At 43.0% G+C, this 20,111-nt stretch overlaps 1 protein-coding gene across 1 annotated transcript in view; it reads right to left on the bottom strand.

Moving 5' to 3' along the window:
• LOC122808456 overlaps positions 1-20,111 on the bottom strand; it is a 447,437-nt gene that overhangs the window by 171,205 nt on the left and 256,121 nt on the right. Inside the window, exon 9 of the mRNA XM_044079416.1 lies at positions 9,026-9,065. Within this exon, the coding sequence (XP_043935351.1) occupies positions 9,026-9,065 (40 nt within the window). The remainder of the gene's footprint in view (positions 1-9,025; positions 9,066-20,111) is intronic.

The following is a 20,111-nucleotide window of genomic DNA, read 5'->3' as shown; positions in this document are numbered from 1 at the left end:
AAGAACAGCTACCTGAGAAGCCCCTTCCACCTGGCCTACCTCCTGAGAGGTCACATCTTGCAGTAATAAAGTCTCTCCCTGGGATTCCAAAGAAATTTCTGGCTGAACCTCTGGCTCCACCGAGCCCTCTAAAGAACCGGCGTCCGAGGACGGTTCTTCCAGCCTAGGCTTTGCTGTTTTGTCCTTGCGCTTTTTGGCCGGAGCATCCGACGGCATTTTATAATTACACCGCTTCCCAAAGACTAACCTGGCACAATCTAATCTTCTCTTTATAGTGCATTTGTTAAATCTAGCACAAGAGCGACAGCCAACAACGTCGTGCTCAGGCCCTAAGCAAGGTATACACAAGGTATGGTAATCCCTATGAGGTATCTGTTTCCCACAAGAAATACAGTTATTCACTTTTTCTGACATCCGGTAAAATACTGAGGCAAGAAAAAACCAACATATTCCCAACGGGTACTTAGCCAACTTGGATTCGGTCTGAAACTCCGACTTCGGAAAATCTCAGAACGCCAACCTGCACTTGCAAAACTGCTTCTGCATCGGACCATGCGGCAAAAAAGACTGAGGAAATGACGTCGGTCATGCGCATTTGTACCCTGACGTACTGACGTCAGTCTAATGCGCCTTGACCGACGTCAGCCTTATACTTTGGTATTCGGGCCGACTGGGACAGCGGACTACCCAAGTGTCAGGACTGCAGCAATGTGAGATGAAGAACATCAGTGATGCTTTTGAACATTTTAAATCAAGTCTTTTCAGACCTGGAGGCGGACAATCTAAGCCTTCAGCAAGGCTTCTTGCAAAGGGGCGAACAGCTACAGGCCTTTGTGTGTGTGTGTGGGGGGGGGGGGGGTACAGCACACAACTCTAAAGCAGTCTTCGGGGCACCAGAAGACACAGTAGCCTGCCACTGAACCAAAAAGAAACAAAAAAGGCAGAGAAACCAAGGTATAAATTCAATCAAGCTCCAAAAAAAATAGCGTAACTAATAAATTTTAATATCCGCTTTCGTCCTTGGACTTCATCAGAACAATTAAAACATAAAAAAGCTCACATTTAAATACAAAACTAGTAAATCACTAACAGTAGCTGATTGGTCAAACAATTAAATTGTTAAATAAAAAAAGCCGTGATCAATAAAAAGCTGATTACTAAATTAAAAACATTGAGTTTGTTTTATACAAAAAATGTAGAAATAGAAACATTATCTTTGTCTATACTAGACAAGTCATTATTTAAAAAACATTTAATGTTGACTGCCTCATTTAGACCAGGGGCTTGATCTTTTTCTGGTGACAGCCTGCCACTGAAACTGATTCCTAACAAGAGCAAAGGTATCCCCAAAGACTAGATTTTCAGAAGGGGAGTCTGGGGATAATATACGCTTCACTGTTTGTACCACAGCACAGAGGAAGAAAATTTCAAATCTATAATCCACGTCATCATCCTTGTTCTGGACAACAAAAGGGCTTTGTCTATATCTGACAAAGATGAGAGTACCCTTCTAGGACTGTGGGGAAATTCACCACACAAAGGTCTGGTATGGTCTCTGCCTGCCAGCATTGCAAGATAATTTAAGAAAAGTACAGTTTTGTACCTACCATAAATGTAGATGTTAGAGTGTATACACTGCTGCAGTCATCACACTTTGGTTATCCTGCCGTCAGGCTGTCACGCAGTCGGGGCAGAGTTCCAAAGTCTTGGTCCGGCATCGGTTGCTGTCACTTCTTCCCTGATGTCAGTGCGCCAGGGGTATACAAGATGCAGCAGACGCCATTTTCTTCAGTTTTTCTTGCCCCACAGGTCAGGTGCCCCCAAGAAGGTAGGCAATGTAAATTGCTAATAAAACATACATAAGAAAAGCAATCAAATACTTTGATACCAGCAAATACTTCACATAGGCAACAAAGGGTAGAATACTAGGGTAAGTAACAGCAAGTAAGAGGGGAAGTAGGGAGGGTAACCTGGACTACAGCAGTGTATACACTCGAACATCTACATTTATGGTAGGTACAAAAAACTGTACTATGTAAAACTGTACTTTGTTCATGTTACACTGCTGCAGTCATCACACTTTGGTAGAATCCCAAAGCAGAGGTAGGGTGGTTGGTTCTATAAAGCATTAGGGGTGGCTATAAGGCCCTGAAGAACTGCAGTGGCAAACACAGCTCTGGATTTAGAGTTGAGAGGCAGATGGTAATGCTTGGTGAAGTTATGTACAGAACTCCAAACTGCTGCTTCCAAAATGTCCTTGGTAGGTACTCCTCTGAGGTAGGCAGTTAAAGTGGCGGTTGCCCTGGTGGAATGAGACCTAATGCTGTTAGGTGCAGTTTTTCCATGATGTGTATAGCAGAAACGTAGGCAATGGCCTATCCATTTTGAAATTGTCTGTTTTGAAATGGCTTTTCCCAGTGTTCCTGCAGCATATGATGCAAACAATTGCTCAGTTTTCCTGAAAGCTTTAGTTTTGTCCAAGCAAAAGCGCAACTGCCTGTTTATGTCCAAGGAATGCAGTAGTCTCTCCCCTTTATTCTGTGGGTTTGGATAAAAAGTTGGCAAGTGAATAGTTTGGTTTAGAGCCACACTTGATACCACCTTTGGCATAAAAGTAAAGTTTGTTCTTAAAGACACCCTGTTTTGGTGGAAAATGAGGAAAGGTTCCACAGCCATTAGTGCCTGTAATTCTGAAATTCTTCGTGCTGAGGTTACTGCCAGGAGCAGAGCAGTTTTCCAAGAGACACATTTTAAGTCTGCTGAGCTAGCTGGCTCAAAAGGAGGTAAAGTTAATTTTTCCAAGACAAAGTTGAGGCCCCAAGTTGGAGTTGGTGCTCTACGGGGCGGTCTTAGGTTTTTAGCCCCTGTGAGGTACTGTTTTACCAAAGGATGAGAAAAAATTGGTGGATCTGTGTTGTAATGAGCAGAGATGGCAGCGGCATGGATCTTAATGGATGAAAAGGAGAGGCCCTTGTCCTGCATCTCAGTCAAGTATTGTAGTATCTGAGGAATATTTGGGTCAAGGCTGTGAGCCTGGTTCCAGGCACAGAATCTCTTCCATTTATCCGAATAGGCTTTCCTGGTACTAGGACTTCTGGCCTCCAGAATGACATCCATAACAGTTTTGGAGAGAGGCATTGTTTGCTTGACTAAGGAATCTTCCATGCAGCCAGGTTTAAAGTCTCGAGCTGGCCATGAAGTATCCGACTGTTTTGCGGAGTCAGACGTTGTGAGATTTGAGGCAAAATCCATGGTGGTCCTTGTGCTAAGTTCTTTAAGACTGGGTAACAGTGCTAGCGTGGCCAGTCTGGGGCAATCAGGATCATCTTTGGCCTTTCTTGTCTGGCTTTTATGAGTACCTTTGAAAGGAGAGCTAGTGGTGGGACAGCATATACTTGCAGGTTTTTCCAGCTGAATGAGAGGGCATCCACTTTCCATGCTTGTGGGTGGTAAGTCCTTGTGCAGAATTTCTGTAGCTGGTAATTCATTGGGGATGCGAACAGATCTATGTCCGGGCTCCACCATTTCTGTGTTATCCTGAACATTTGTGGATGTAATTTCCACTCGTGCGGATCCATGATGTTTCTGCTTAAGTTGTCTGACCGTGTATTTTTCTCTCCTGGCAGGAATTGTGCTTGCAGATTAACTTGACAGGTTATAGCTGTGTTCCACAAGGTCATGGCTTGTGTGCAGAGGGGATATGAATGAGTGCCCCTTTGCTGGTTTATGTACCACATAACTGTGGTGTTGTCTGTCTTTAGTAGTAGTTGTCCTGGATGCAGAAGGTCCTTGAAAGCTATAAGGGCATTTTGTACGGCTAGCATCTCTTTTTGAATGATGTGAAGATCTTTGTTCTGCAGGCCACTTGCCCTGAATACATTTTCCTGCCATGTGTGCTCCCCAGGCATAATCCGAAGCATCTGGTGTCAGCGTTTGCCTGGCTGTGGGTTGAGTGAAAGGCTGTCCCTTGTTGAGGTGACAGGCTTGGGCCCACCATCGAAACTCCTGTTGAAGGCAATGAGTAAGTAGTATTACTGTTTCCAAACTGTGACAGTGTTGAGACCAGACGCACTTTAGATACCATTGTAGTTTCCTCATATGCAGTTTTGCATATGGAATTAGTAGTATGCAAGATGCCATGAAACACAAGGCCTGCAGAATTTTTCTTGCAGGGAGTCGAGTTTTTGTTGCCTTCAATTGGAAATATTGAGTCAGTTGTCCTTGCTCGTCTGGCGTGAGAGATAAGCCATCTGGACCATTGTATTTAAGCTGGCACCCAGGAATATTATCTCTTGTGAGGTCACTAGTTTTGATTTCTTTTCGTTTACAGTGTACCCTAGGCAAATTAGCAGTCTTTTTACAAATGCCAGATGCTTTAGAAGAATGTCTTTGCTCTCTGCTTGAATAAGGCAGCCGTCCAAATATGAATTCCTTTTTGTCTGCAAAAGGCAATTACTGGTGCCAGGCATTTTGTAAAGACCCTGGGCGCAGTAGATAAGCCAAAGGGCAGTGCAGAGAACTGGTAGTGCATTGAACCTGCTAAAAATCTGAGGTATCTTCTGCAATTTTGTCTGATAGGGACATGCAGGTATGCCTCCTTGAGGTCCAATGATACGAGCCAAGCTTTCTTGCCCAGCATGGGAAGAAGCTGCTGTAGTGTCATCATTTTGAATTTTGGAACATCCAGGTAATTATTTAGAGATGAAAGATCCAGAATGGGCCTCCAGGCTTTGTCCTGAGAACCAGAAAGAGACTTCAGTAAAATCCTTGTCCTTGCTCCTGTGTTGAATAGCTCATGTCCATGAGTGCTGTAATTTGCCTTTGAGCCTCTGCCCATTGATTTGGTGGCAGATTTGGCATTCCTTTTAACTTTGGTGGAGTGTAAAAGGGGAACCTGTAACCTTGAGTCACAATATTGAGAACCCATTTGTCTTGGGTGATTATTTGCCAATTGTGACTGAAAAGTGCCAGTTTTCCCGCCAACTGGGCTGCCAAGAGAGATATTTGGCAGCTGTAGTGGGAAGTCATTGGGTCTGTTTTTTTATAAGGTTGAGGCCAGTCTTCCCTTCTTTCTGAGGGGAAGCACCCCATTGTCGAGGCCTGCAAGTTCCTTGTGGTTGACCTCTGCCTCTTGGACGTCTGTATCTGCCCCTTTGAAGTCTGTCTGAAACTGGAAAGACCAATTCTTTGTTGGCCAATTTCTGCTAAATCGCAGAGGCTGAACCTGTACGACATCCTTCACTGTTTGCATAGATTTTGCTTTATCCTCCATTTTCTTTAATACCTCTTCTGCCTTAACTCCAAATAAAACATCCTGCTGCAAAGGTGTCCAATAATTTTGCTTTAACATGACCTGTTAAGGTCTGTTCTTTTAACCAAGCATGTCTTCTAATGACAGACCCTGTAACTGCTGCTCTACAGGAGGCCTCTAGGGAATCAAAACCACATTGCAAAGTATGTTTTCCCACTTATTCAGCTGCATGCAATAAATCCTGCATTTCCTTATATAGTTAGAAGACCTGAATTTGGAAGCATTTTTTGTTTCAACTGAGACATCAAATATTGCTGATATTTAAGCATGTGAAAGTGGCAATTTAGTGCTCTCATTGCTAAAGTTGCAGATGTGTATACTTTCTTTTCCCATCTAATGGTCTGGAATCTCTGTCAGAGGGAACTGGATTTTTTGCTGTAGAGGCCTTTACTCCTTTGGGACCCTGGGAAATAGTTTCTGGGTCAGCAAAAGGGCTTTTATAAAGGAATTTGTGAGAGTCAGGGACTCTGTAGTTATCTGTCTGGCTTAACTAGAGTTGGAGGTAAAGAATCAGGCCTCGAGCTGGATTCAGCATACACATCATCCACAATATCTTACACTGGCGGAATAGCGAGGGGTCTGTGTTGAGGTAGTAAAAGGAAATTTCTGAGCCTTTTCTTGGATTGAGTAATCCTGGCCCTCCCAACGGAAATGCTCCCGCATGGTATGTAAGGTTTCCCCAAAGGAGTAGTCCTATGGTGGAGAGGCTGAAGGAATGAATTCCTCAGCATCAGAATCCTCATAAGAAGGTAAGGAGTATCCTTGGTCTGAGGATGAATATGAAAAGATGGATACCTGGTCAGATGAGTCAGTGTGCATCCTGTCTACATCTTTTATCAGGAGGAGGATGGGACCCCCTGATCAGAGTGATTAAGTCTTCGGCCATTTTGAGCATCTGTTTCTTAGGCATGCAGGCCTGTCCTGGTGAATGCTGAAATTGTTTGTTTTAGATTTAGCAGAAGATTTAATGGTTAACCAAGTAGGCCTGAAAACACCCTCTGAAGCTGCGGGTTGTACAGCTACTCCGGAGCCCTCTGAAGGGTTAGTCTTGGTAGGTCTCAAGTCATGTGTATCCGAAGGTCCAGCCATCTCCACGTGGGAGTCAGAGGTGGCCTGTGGTTCCAAAGACGTGGTCGTCAGGGGCTGCGAAGGTGCCTCGCTGAAAGCCGGAGAACCGGTGACTGGCCTTGAAGAGGCTTAGTCAGTTTTGGGCTTCGAATGCCTGTCCTTATCTTTGCGCTTTTTGTGTATGCCGGTCATCAGTTGTTCCGACTGCATGGTGTAATTGAATTTTCTGCCAAAATAATGTTGGGCAAAAATCAAACCTACGTTTAATAGTGCGCTTGTTAAACCTAGCACAAAACCGACAACCAGTGACGTCGTGGTCTGGGCCTAGGCATGGGATACAATAGAAATGGAAATCCTTATGAGGTATTTGCTTCCCACAAGAAATACAATTATTAACTTTTACTGACATTGGTCTGAGGCAAGAAAAAGTTTCCCCAACGGGGTACTTAGCTTTGTAGAAGACTTCGGTTCTGGATTCGGAATGAAAATCTCAGGAGTCGGCGGACCGGCACTTGCGAACTATTTTGCATCGGGCACCGCGCAGCAAGAAAGACTGAAGAAAATGGCGTCGGCTGCATCTTGTATACCCCTGGCACACTGACGTCAGGGAAGAAGCGACAGCAACCGACGCTGGACCAAGACTTTGGAACTCGGGCCGACAGCGGGACCGCAAGATGGCAGGATAACCCAAGTGTGATGACTGCAGCAGTGTAACACGAACATCTTTTAGCCAGCAAGAACCAGCTATAAGGTTGGGTAGAGGATGTAGAGTACATGCATTGAATGCAGCATCCTACACTCCATCTTCCAACATTTACCCAATATCTGTAGTTTGGGTCAAGTAAGTATGGGGATCCTTTTGCTCTGATACACCATCATTAGTATTCACTATCAGCAGGGGTAAGCCCTATTACCCCTCCCCACTTAATCAACATGTCTCAGCTGGGACTAAGGGATAATCACTGTGCAAAATGGTTCAGCTTTCTGTTCAGTTTGGACATGATGACCTCCTTAGGGGCACTGCCACAGATAAGGAGTTTTCTGAACTCCATGCCAGGGAACTATGAACACCATCTTATTACTGCTTTTCTCAGACCAAGAAAACACAAGGGCATCTTCTGACTGTTCAAGGCCTAGAACATAACTCTCATGAAGAAAAGTTTGTAAGACACCATCAGTTTCAAAGGAGCTTCAGATAACAGTCAGCTTTTCTCTTCTTTAAAACTGCTACAACAGCATCACTTCTTGCTGTTGGGGCTTTTAGCCTCCACAGATGTCACAAGAGGAGATGGTTGTGGTACAGGACCAAGCAATGCACAAATTTATTGTGCCTGCCTCTGAAGTTAGTCCACCCTTCTCAGGCACATCTGTTCTGCTTGGCCAACTTCTCATATCACAGTTTGGGAACACCCAGTCACAAGCAAAAAAAGCCCCAACAGTGAACAGCCACAAACAGCGATAACCAACAGAAAAAGGTTATAGACTCTATCCTCCAGAGATATTTATCTATACTCTCCCATCTGTGGCCTGATGCAACAGATTTTAACAGTGGCAAAAAAGACCTGAACATAGCCTAATATTTACCTTTGAATAGTAGTCCATCAGGCTGCAGACTATTACAAGACTAGCCAATAGCTAGAAATCAAAATCAAACCCGGTACCCTCTGTCCGATAAAGACAGATCCCACCCCTGTCTAAATATGCCTTTACACAGAGAAATGCATACATCCAAAAAGTGGGAGACACCAGGTCAATAAAATGGGACTTTCCTCAGATACATACATTTTCCTAGACATGTCATTGACATTGGAAAACAATCACTAAAACTTATTATAAACAGTACAATATAAAACAAAGTTAGCAAGTCTATGATAAATGAAGAGGCTTCCAAATGAACACATTATCCAGCAGTCACCTGGAAGACAAAAAGTTAGGCTAAGGATTGAGGTCTTCCTATGGCAAAAAAAAAAATGAAAAAGGTGCAACTTGCTCCTCCTTTTCATCTGCACATCATACCAACATCCTAAGCAAGAGTAGTAGTTTTAAACAATTATGGAAACCTCTGATAAATTCTCAAAGTAAAACTAAACGTCCACCTGCAGCTACATAAAGAATCTCACAGCACCAGTAAACCTCACTACAAGATCTTAGGCTACTTCTACTACAGCATAACGCGTCTGAGATCTTGTAGAACAGGTTGATTTTAACTCTCATCCTGACAACACAGAGCCTCAAAGGAAAGAAAAGTTGGCCAACGCCAATTGTGTCATTTAACGATACAAAATAAAAAAGCAGTTACAGAAAGTAAAAAAAAAAAAAAACAGTCAACTGACTCATTTTATCCCATTTTTCTCAAAATGAAATGACTAAATAATCAAAAACAACAGCTGTGGGTGAGGTGAGGAGCAATCCACCTCCTCCACCATGAAGGGACAAAGGCACTCCTTCACTAATGTAACTAGGGCCCAAGCTTGCACAACTTTGGGTTACGGTATGCATCTTACAAATGACTGGATGTCTAGGATTGCTTCAACAAATAAGACTACTGGTTAACAACCACTTTTTCAGCTGGCCTGAACTAGAGAAAAAAATACTTTCTATCTCTAGTGTTCTTTCAACATGCAAAAATTTTATGAAAAATCTTACTTCCTCTTTTTCTTTTCTTTGAATCAGGAACTGTGACAACCTGTAACGAAAAAAAGTATGAATTAAAAAAAAAAACACACACAAGTGTATCTATAGTGATACTTAAAAGTACAAAACTGAGCTTGTTATGTTAGTCTTCTTCAAAAAATTATTTCATTGGGATAAAGGTGCACATAAATATGAATATATTAAAACTGTACAGGATTATAATTAAATGATGTGGCAAAACACCAAAAACATTGCATGCTCTGTCCACATTGCATGAAAAACTACTTCCAATGTGCAAGATTATATGCAGCATGAAGCATGACAGCATTTTCTGAGATTACAAGTATTCACCATCAGATTCGCTATACAAGCACAAAAAATTATAAATTTGTAAACATACAAAGTTTACAGGGTAGAAAGGCCACAAAACACAAAAGGCAGGAAGGTATTAAATAAAGCAGCAACGGAAGACAGTCCGATCAAAGATAAAAATGACAAATAAGTACTCAGACTGTATCAAACTTTTAAGAGACTATTTACAGTTGATAATAGCTTGGAAAAATTCCAGGTACCGTCAACAAGTAACCAGAAAAAAAGGCATGATTAGAAATAAAATCTAAAAAGGCAAAGAATTCAGAAGGCTTAGCACTACGGCACCAAAGTTAACTACTACAATAAAGAACTAAGTTACAATACATGGTAAAGGTATGCACTACTAATGGCCAAGTGACCACAGCATACATTCCTCTAACCTGCACATAAAGACATCCACATGGCACCTAACTACCTCACCCTCATACAGCAAGCAAGAATAAAAGAGATCTCTCTTCATGGAATTACTAATGCATGAATTACTGCTAGCAAAAGTGGCAGACTACATTCACGTCTTCCCAAAGTATTTATAAACAATAGGTATTGGCCATTTTAAAATGGACTACTTCACCAGCGTAGTTCTTCCAAACACAAGATGGCTTACCTGCCCATTCATTGACAATAGGTGCAATGAATGCCAACATAGACAGTAGGATAAAACTAGTAGTCTGTGGTGCTAAAGTGCTCAGACAAAAAAAGAAAGAAAAAAAAATGAGCTCTGGTCCAAACTGAAACTGCGCATATCACAGCAGTAAGGAACTGTGGCTGCACAGAAACATAAGAAACATGTTACAACCTGGCAAATAATTGCTTAACAAGCACTGAAGTCATCTACCTGGCAATATGATTTATTGAAGGGAGCCAAAAAAAAAAATCAATCAGGCAAAGTGGACCTGAACTGCACACTGGTGTAGATGAATTTACATTCACCCTAAAGCAGCTTTGGTTAAACAAGCTCTTTTGAATCTTTCAATTCTGTTATACAAGACTACATTTCCTGTGAATTACTCAATGAACCATTCAGCCATTTCATACTTCCCTCATCAAAAATCACATTTAACAACTACCTCCCTCCAATTAAGCACCTTTTGATGACAATACACCATCAGAGTCCTCCAAAAGAAAGCAATCCAAACTCCAAGAGTCCTACATTTTATTTCAGGAAAACTGATTTCCTCCATTTGAAGTAGCAGACTCAACCCCTAAGAAACTCTTGCCTTAAGAGGTTATTTTTTAGTGGTCAGTACATCACACATAAGGATTGCAGGACTTACTGTGTGCCAAGCACCTTACACAGTCTCCCACAAAACAGAGAGAACCTGAGACCAGTTCCCCCCCCTGCACATTAAAAGTACACCATGAAGTGGCACTAAATCAGACAGTTTAGCTTCCATATTTTTTCAATATCCAAAGAATAGAATATCTGCAACCTTGTGTGTGGAAAAGCACTGGAGATTATCTTAGTAGGACCAAATATTTCAGACAGACTAGCTTTCTGCATCCTTCAAATGACATACAAACACTGGTCAAACAGCTGGCTGCATTGCATTCAGATATGACCAGTAAGGAAAAACCTTGTAAACACAGATTAAGATGTATTCAGCAAGGTCAGAGGATACTACAGCCATCACTTAGGAATCCTCCAGCACCAAGTAAGTTAGACAGCTAAATGAAGTCCATTCGCATCTTTGCAAGACATTACAAACACTAGTAAGTGGATTTTCACTGCTGCAGCATTGATGAATTTTCCCTCCCCAAAACTTTCCCCAGTTCGCTCTGCCTTACTGCTCTTCTAAACAGTTATAGCCAAACTGCAGCAGTGACCTTTAATATGAGCACAGTAAAGCTGTGTGAGCATACTCACCATAAACACACTTGCTAGACTAGGATCACTGCAGAAGTTTAAATCAGAATGGCATCTCCCAGAAAACTAACTGGCTTATTCAGCTCACAGAACTGCAATGATGGTAGACCTGTAAAAATCCTACTCATTTCAAAATCTGTTCCTGTTTGCAGCTCTACTCCAGTGTGCCATCTTACTCTAACACTTCTAGTGGCACAGGAACAAATGCAAGGCCTGCTCGTTTTCAGACTTAGTCATATGCATGCATTTCAAATTTCTCCTTTTTATTTCAAGTTAAATCACTATGCCTTAAAATCTTAAGATATATTTAACCAGCTGTTATCACCCTCCTACAATCCTCTTCTTCCTGATCCTACTCCACTGAATCAATTATGCATTCACATTGTCCATGAGTTATCTGTCTAACCAAGGTGTTTAACATACCTCTAGTGCTGGCAAAATTAATGAAAATCTAAGGAACTGACATCTTCCAATGATGTACTAAATGTTTCTGCCAGAAACCTAGGCTTGCATCTAATACTGAAAAGAACTTGGCAAATGGAATTTAGATCACTTCTACAAATGGCAAGCAACTTAATGTGCTCTTCTAATCACTATTCAGATACCATGGACTAATGCAAGCAAGAATCTTGTCTCGCTTCACAACAGTAACAATTTCATTCACCTATTCTGCTGGCTCTAAATACTTTCATGTAACACAACTTTCCATTTTTTCAGTTCCCCTCATAGCTCTACTTTTGAAAGCTATCTTTACTTTTCATAGCAGCATCCATCACTACCGTAACATGTTATTTTTACATGCTACTCATTAGGTTTTCTAGGTTTAAGAAGTTTAAGGATACTGCTGCTAATGCTCTGGACAACATGCAGAAAAGCTTGTCCAAGATGGCTGCACAATGATGAACAGCTTATTATCAGCTCTCCCGTGTGAAAAAACTGAATAAAAGCAACAGTGAAATAAGCCTGAATAAAATTCAATTACTAAGTACACTGCCTGGATGCCAGCAAACAACTACTTTGGAGAACATGCAAATCAGGAAAAGGCGAAGAGAAAATTCAGGCTGGAAAGAATCCTGCAACTGCTCAGCAAAAAGCAGTTCAAGCTTCAGCTTTGATGCAAGAGATGGCTTTTAGTAATTTAGAAGCAAAATAAATCAAATGTCCCCAAAGATTATTACAATTAAATCAACTCAAACTGCTGGAAAAACAGAATAAGCTTTTAACTAGATATTCAAATGAACTGTTAAAAAGTACAGTTTTGTACCTACCATAAATGTAGATGTTAGAGTGTATATACTGCTGCAGTCATCACACTTGGGTTATCCTGCCGTCAGGCGGTCCCGCAGTCGGCCAAATTCCAAAATCTTGGTCGGGCGTCGATTGTTGTCACTTCTTCCCTGACGTCAGTGCGACAGGGGGATAAGAGGGGCAGCAGACGCCATTTTCTTCAGTTTTTCTTGCCCCAGATGTCAGGTGCCCCCAACTAGGAAGGCAATACAAATAACTATGCAAAAATACCTTGGTAGATAAACAATAGTACTAGCCGTTACCAAATACACCATATAGACATGCATCCAATAGACTGATGTACATGGAGTTATAACTAACACCCTGGTATGTAGAGGGGATGGTGGGAGGGTAACCTGGAGTGCAGCAGTATATACACGAACATCTACATTTATGGTAGGTACAAAACCGTACTATGTTCATCGTGTTATACTGCTGCAGTCATCACACTTGGGTTGAATCCCAAAGGTATGGATGGGTGGCTGGTACTAAACGGGGTTAGGAGAAGCTAGGATGCCCTGCAGAACTGCAGTGGCAAAACCAGCTCTGGTTTTTGAGTATAATGGAAGGTGGTAGTGCTTGGTAAAGGTGTGCACTGAACTCCAAGTAGCTGCCTCCAGAATGTACTTGGTTGGAACCCCCCTGAGAAAGGCTGCTGAGGCCCAGGTAGAATGGGACCTAATATTAACAGGCACTGCTTTCCCATGGTGCGAGTAGCAAAAGCGGATACAATGTGCTATCCATTTGGAGATGGTCTGTTTTGAAATAGCCTTTCCTTGTGAACCTGCAGCATAGGATACAAAGAGTTGGTCAGTTTTTCTGAAGGTCTTTGTCTTATCCAAATAGTAATGTAGCGGTCTGTGAATGTCCAAAGAGTGAAGGAGTCTTTCTCCTTTATTCTGGGGGTTTGGATAAAAGGTTGGTAAATGAATGGTCTGATTCAAAGCCACACTGGATACTACCTTTGGCATAAAGGTAGGGTTAGTTCGTAGAGAGACTCTGTCCTGATGGAAAATGATGAAAGGTGCCACTGCCATAAGTGCCTGTAGTTCTGAGTCCCTGCGTGCTGAGGTGATAGCCAGCAACAGAGCTGTTTTCCATGACAAGTATTGTAGTTCTGCTGAGAAGGCTGGTTCAAAAGGAGGCAGTGTTAATTTTTCTAAAACGAAGTTGAGGTCCCAAGCTGGAACTGGGGGGTTTCTGGGGGGTCTTATATTCTTAGCCCCTCTGAGAAACTGCCCTAGTAAAGGGTGTGAGAATATGGGAGGATCCGTATTATATTGAGCTGAAATGGCTGAAGCATGGATCTTAATGGATGAAAAAGAAAAGGCCTTTGTGTAGCATCGCAGTTAAGTATTGCAGTATTCGAGGAATGTTTGGTATCCCAGGATTTTGGCCTTTAGCCTGGTTCCATGCACAAAATCTTTTCCATTTGTCTGAGTACGTTTTTCTGGTGCTGGGCCTCCTGGCCTCCAAAATGACATTCAGGACGTCCTTTGATAGAAGTATTGATTGATAATTCAAGGTATTCTCCATGCAGCTAAATTTAAAGTCCTGAGCTGACTGTGAAGGATCTGAGAGTTTTGCTGAGTCAACAGAAGTGGGAATTGAGGTAAGATCCATGGAGGGCTGCGAGTCAAGGTCCTTAACAATGGGTACCAGTTCTGACGTGGCCAGTCCAGAGCAATGAGGATCATTTGTGGTCTCTCTGATCTGACTTTCAGTAATACCTTGGTCAAGAGAGGTAGTGGTGGGAAGGCATAAGACTGTCAATGCTGTCCAACTGAATGATAGGGCATCCACTTTCCAGGCTAGGGAATGATAAGTCCTTGTGCAAAATTTTTGTAGTTGGCAATTGTAGGGGGAGGCAAATAGATCTATGTCTGGGCGGCCTCACCTTTGTGTTATCATTGAAAATACTTGTGGGTGTAGTCTCCACTCATGAGGATCTGCCAAATTTCTGCTTAATTCGTCTGCCAATATGTTTTCCTTTCCTGGCAAGAACTGTGCTTGCAGTTGTACTTGGTAAGTCAATGCTGTGTTCCACAAGGTCATTGCCTGACTGCATAAAGGGTAGGAGTGTGTTCCTCCCTGTTTGTTTATGTACCACATAACTGTGGTGTTGTCTGTCCTTAGTAGTTGTCCTGGATGCAAGAGGTCCTTGAAGGCTGTCAGTGCATTTTGCACAGCTAGCATCTCCTTTTGGTTGATGTGTAGATGCATTTGTTTTGCAGACCATTTGCCCTGTATGCACTATCCTGCCATGTGTGCTCCCCAGGCGTAGTTTGAAGAATCTTGTTGTCATAGTTTGGTTTGCTGGAGGTAAGAAAAAAGGAAGACCCTTGTTTATTTGACATGCTTGAGCCCACCATAGGAACTCTTTTTGAATGCAGGGAATGAGAGGTATACTTGTTTCGAGGCCGTGCCTGTGTTGTCCATACACTTTTCAGGTACCATTGTAATTTCCTCATATGCAGCTTTGCATGTGGAATTAGTTGAACGCAGGATGCCATGAACCCCAATGCCTGCAGGATTTTCCTTGCAGTGAGCTGGGTAAAAGTTGCCATCTTTTGGAAGTATTGAGTCAGTTGTTTTTGTTTGTCTGGCATGAGATAAGCCATCTGGGCCATTGTATTTAAGTCGGCACCCAGGAATATTATGTCTTGTGAGGGTATTAGCTTTGACTTCTTTTTGTTTACTGTGTACCCTAGGCAACTTAGCAGCTTTGTTACAAATGCCAGATGCTGTAACAGAATGGCCTTGCTGTCCGCTTGGATCAGGCAGTCGTCCAGATATGGATAAATTTGTATTCCTCGTTGTTTGCAGTATGCAATTACTGATGCCAGGCATTTCGTAAATACTCTGGGTGCAGTAGATAAGCCAAAGGGCAATGCAGAGAATTGATAATGCGTTGTACCTGCCAAAAATCTGAGGTATCTTCTGCAATCTTGTCTGATAGGGACATGCAGATATGCCTCTGAGGTCAAACGTTACCAGCCAAGACTCCTTGCCCAGCATGGGAAGAAGCTGCTGTAGTGTGAGCATTTTGAATTTGGGTACCTCCAGGTTTGTGTTTAGAATACAGAAGTTTAAAATGGGTCTCCAGGCTTTGTCCTTTCTTGGTACTAGAAATAGTCTTGAGTAAAAACCTTGACCTTGCTCCTTTGTAGGTACCTTTTGAATTGCTTTCATATCCTTGAGAGCTGAAATTTGCGTTTGTGCCTCCGCCCATTTGTTTGGAGGCAGATTTGGCATGCCTCTCATCCGTGGTAAAGTGTGAAAATGAAATCTGTAGCCTCGGGTAATATCCAGAACCCATTTGTCCTTTGTTATGATGCGCCAATTTTGTGGAAATAGAGCCAGTTTTCCTCCCAAAGGTGCTGCCAGGGCAATTTTGCTTGGCAGGCGAAGAGGGAAGTCATTGTGTTTGTTTCCTGAAGGGTTGAGATCCTTCGTCTCCACCTCTGACTTGTTGTATGCCATTGTCTAGGCCTGAAAGAACCTTGTGGCTGGCCTCTGCCTCTTGGGCGCCTGTACCTACCCCTTTGAGGTCTGTCTGATGCAGGAAAGGACCAGTTTTTTGATGGCCAGTTTCTGCTGAAACGAGGAGGTTGTACTTGTAAAAAATCTTTAACTGTCTGCATAGATTTTGCCTTTTCTTCCATTTTCTTTAAAACTTCCTCTGCTTCGACACCAAACAACACATCTTTCTGCAATGGAGCATCCAATAACTTTGACATGTTCTGGTAAGGCTTGCTCTTTTAGCCAAGCATGTCTACGTATTACAGATCCTGTGACAGCTGCTCTACATGAGGCTTCCAATGAATCAAAAAGTACAGTTTTGTACCTACCATAAATGTAGATGTCCTAAGGATATAGCATCTGCAGTCATAACAAAATGGGTTGTCCTTGTCAGGAAGCCAGCCCTTCTCGGGTCGAAAGTCTGGGTCTGGCCTCGGCTGGTGTCGCACTTCACCCACTTCACCCAACTGCTGTCTCTGCTGGTCTGGGGGCGGCATCGCATTCTCCCGGTTTTTCTTCTCAGTGTTTCCTGCCCCCAGATGCCCAGTACCTCTTTGGAGGCTTTTTTTGCCATGAAATGTTTCCCAAAAAAAAAAATAGAAACAAAAATACAAAAAATACATATATATGTACATACATATACAAACAAACACCAGGGAAGTAGCTAGCTATTAGGTAGGCTATTAAAGGGGTACCACCCTAGAGGGGAAGGAGAGGGAGGGAGGGTATCTGACTGCAGATGCATTATCCTGTGTAAAATGCATCATCCACAACAGGAAGAACTGGAGGTATAGCTAAGGCCTATGTTGTGGGTAAGGTAGGAAGGTCCTAAGTCTTTTCTTGAATTGAAGAAATCTTGTCCCTGCCATTGGAATTTTTGCTCTCTCATGCATGGCATGCAATATTCAAAGGAAAAAAAGCTCTTGGTGGAGAGGCAGATGGTCCTAGATTCCTCAGCCTTTCAATCGGTAGACAAAGGAGCATCTGGGTTGTCTGTGTTGGTCTGTAGTGTTAGAAGAATCATCTAGAATCACTGGTTTGGTTCTGGGGACTCTGCTCTGGGTCTCTTCTCTTTCAGGAGGCTGAGAGGCTGTGGGATCCCTTTATTAAAGAGATGAGATCCTCATGAGATCCTCTGCCAGAGTAAGCACTGGAATACTGTGACTGGGGCTTAACGAGCACTGATAACAGGTTTATTTGCTTTAGTTTTGGCTGCTTTTAAAGGCCTTAATGCCCAATAGGCATGGCTGCAGGAGGCAGCACAGTTCACAGTGTGGGGTAGAGACCATCAAAGGAATGGTGTCCATAATTTAAGGAACCACAGTAGTGAAAAAAACTTTCAGGGTGCGAAACAAAGGTAGTAGCAGTCCCGGAGGTCATGGATTCGGGATTCGGGTTGGAGATCATTTCCCTTGGCGGCCTCGGTTTGCGCTTGCGTAAAACCGGTGACAAAACAAAACAGCGATAACCGTACTCAAGTCTTTCTTTCTGACCGCTTTTGTGTCGAGCGAGGTGCCGGCGGCTTTTAACATATTGAGACGCCGAGCGAAAAAGGCGAAAGGAAAAAACCCGGCGCCGCCAAACGAGTTACCGGTTGATCGGAACACGCTAAAGAGTTGAAGGTGCGGGCAGGTCTGCAGGCTGGGGGTAAGGTAGTAAACCGGGAATCCAGGTAAAGGTAAAGGTTGAGAGAATTAAGTTAGTTATTTTTCTTGCTTTTGCTGATCCACACTGTAAGGTATGCTTTCCCACCTGTTCTGCTGCATGCAGCAAATCCTGCATCTCTTTGAAATCAGGTTGATCTGTCCGAGGGATCATTTTCTGCTTTAACTGTGTAATCAAGTACTGCTGTTATTTTAGCATGTGGAATTGGCAGTTTAAGGCCCTCATGGCCATAGTGGCAGATGTATACACTATCTTCCCCCACCTTTCTAATGCTCTGGAATCTCTTTCAGAAGGGAGTGGATTCTTAGCAGTAGAGGCCTTAACCCCTTTGGGACCCTGGGAAATGGTTTTGGGGTCTGCAACAGGGCTTTTATATAGAAACTTATGAGAATCAGGAACTTGGTAGTATCTGTCTGGTTTAGCTGGTGCAGGAGGTAAGGAATCTGGGTTTAGACTAGATTTGGTGTAAACATCATCCAAAACGTCTAAAACTGGAGGAATTGCAAGGGGTCTAATGCTGTGGGAGAAGAAGAAACGCACGGAGTCTTTTCTTAGAGTCAGAGTAATCTTGGCCTTCCCAGTGGAAGTGTTCCCTCATGGTGTGTAAAGTTTCCCCAAAAGAGTAGTCTTCAGGGGGGGTGACAGAGGGAATGTACTCTTCTGCATCTGAGTCTTCATAAGGAGGGAAGGAATAATCCTGGTCCTCAGAGTTAGCTGAGGAAAAGGATGCTTGGTCAGAGGAAGGATAATCTTCCTCCAGTCTAGGCCTTTTGTCAGGAGGGGGTTGTGAACTCCTGATAAGGATAATTAAATCCTCAGCCATTTTAAGCATCTGTTTTTTTTAGGCATAGGGGCCCTGTGGGGATGTCTGTGGACCCAGTTTCCTAACTTTTAAGGGGGCTTTAAGTTTAGCATAAAACTTAATGGAGATAGTTGTCAGTTTGAAGACACCTTCAGAAACCGAAGGCCTGTCCAAAATCTCCGGATCACAGTCAGGGTTGGCGTCCGAGGGGCGAGAAGGAACCGGCTCCTGAGGCCCAGTTGATTCAGTCTGGGAGGCCGTCAGAATTTCTAACTCAGCAGTAGTCAGGGGTTGCGTAGGCGCCTCGCTGAAAACCGGAGAACCGTTGGTAGGCCTTGCTGAGGCCTCGGTATGTGGTCTTGGCCTTGGTTGCCTGTCTTTATCCTTGCGTTTTTTTTAATCCTTGGGGAAACTTTTCTTGCCTCAGACCGATGTCAGACAGTTAATAATTGCATTTCTGGGAGATCGTAGGTTTACCCCGGGAATCATCTCTATCACTGCTGGACAGAGGCACAGCAAACTAATGGGTATAGTATTCTCATCCTAAGGGGTGGTGAAAGCCACACACACTCTGGCTAGGCTTATAAATGCCCTAGGGCACATAGCCTAGTATGAACCTATGAACCTATTGCTGATGTCGGTTGCTCCGACATGCTATAGTTAAATTTTCTGCCAAAATAATGTCGGGCGAAATCTGCCCGACGCTTGATTGTACGTTTGTTGAACCTAGCACAAAACAGACAACCAGAGACGTCGTGGTCTGGGCCTAGGCAAGGAATACAACAAGAATGAAAATCCTTATGAGGTAATTGCTTCCCACAAGAAATGCAATTATTAACTTTGTCTGACATCGGTCTGAGGCAAGAAAAGTTTCCCCAACGGGGTACTTAGCTTTAGAGAAGACTTCGGGCTGAAATTCGATTAGAAAATCTCTGGAGCTAGCTAGCCAACCGGCACTTGCGAACTGCTTCTGCTTCGGGCACCGTGCGGCAATAGAGACTGAAGAAAATGGCGTCTGCTGCCTCTTATCGCCCTGTCGCACTGACGTCAGGGAAGAAGCGACAACCGACGCTGGACCAAGACTTTGGAATTCGGCCAACTGTGGGACCGCCTGACAGCAAGATAACCCAAGTGTGATGACTGCAGCAGTATAACACGAACATCTGTAAAAATCAGAAAATGAAATAAAAGGCTGGATGAGTATGGGGCTTGTCAAGAAGAGCTGTTTAAAAAAAGTTAGGAGAGTGTGTGTACAAAGAAAACCTGAGATTTTCTACTGTACTAGAGAAACTGGAAGTAACAGCCTGTATTAACTTCAAGTACAAATAAGCAACTGGAGTGATGCTGCACAGCAGGATTTAGTTAACTGAAAATGCACAGCGAGTGTTATGCTCCTACCCTGGCCTTGTTAAAGCAGCCACAACTTATATTCGTAAAGATGCAGCCAAACCAAAAGAAAAAGTTGATCCAGACAAAACTGAGGCAGGTGAGAAAAGTATTAAAAATTGGAGACAAAGTATTTTTTATTCACTGTACACCAGGAAGAAAAAAGTCAATTTATCCCAGGAATCAGCCATTATCAAGAG

The sequence above is a fragment of the Protopterus annectens genome, chromosome 8.part0 (genome assembly GCF_019279795.1).
Source record: "Protopterus annectens isolate FY-2018-M chromosome 8.part0, PAN1.0, whole genome shotgun sequence".
NCBI lineage: Eukaryota > Metazoa > Chordata > Ceratodontiformes > Protopteridae > Protopterus > Protopterus annectens.
The sequence above is the reverse complement of the archived record's forward strand: the minus strand, read 5'-3'. Positions and strand labels throughout refer to the sequence as shown.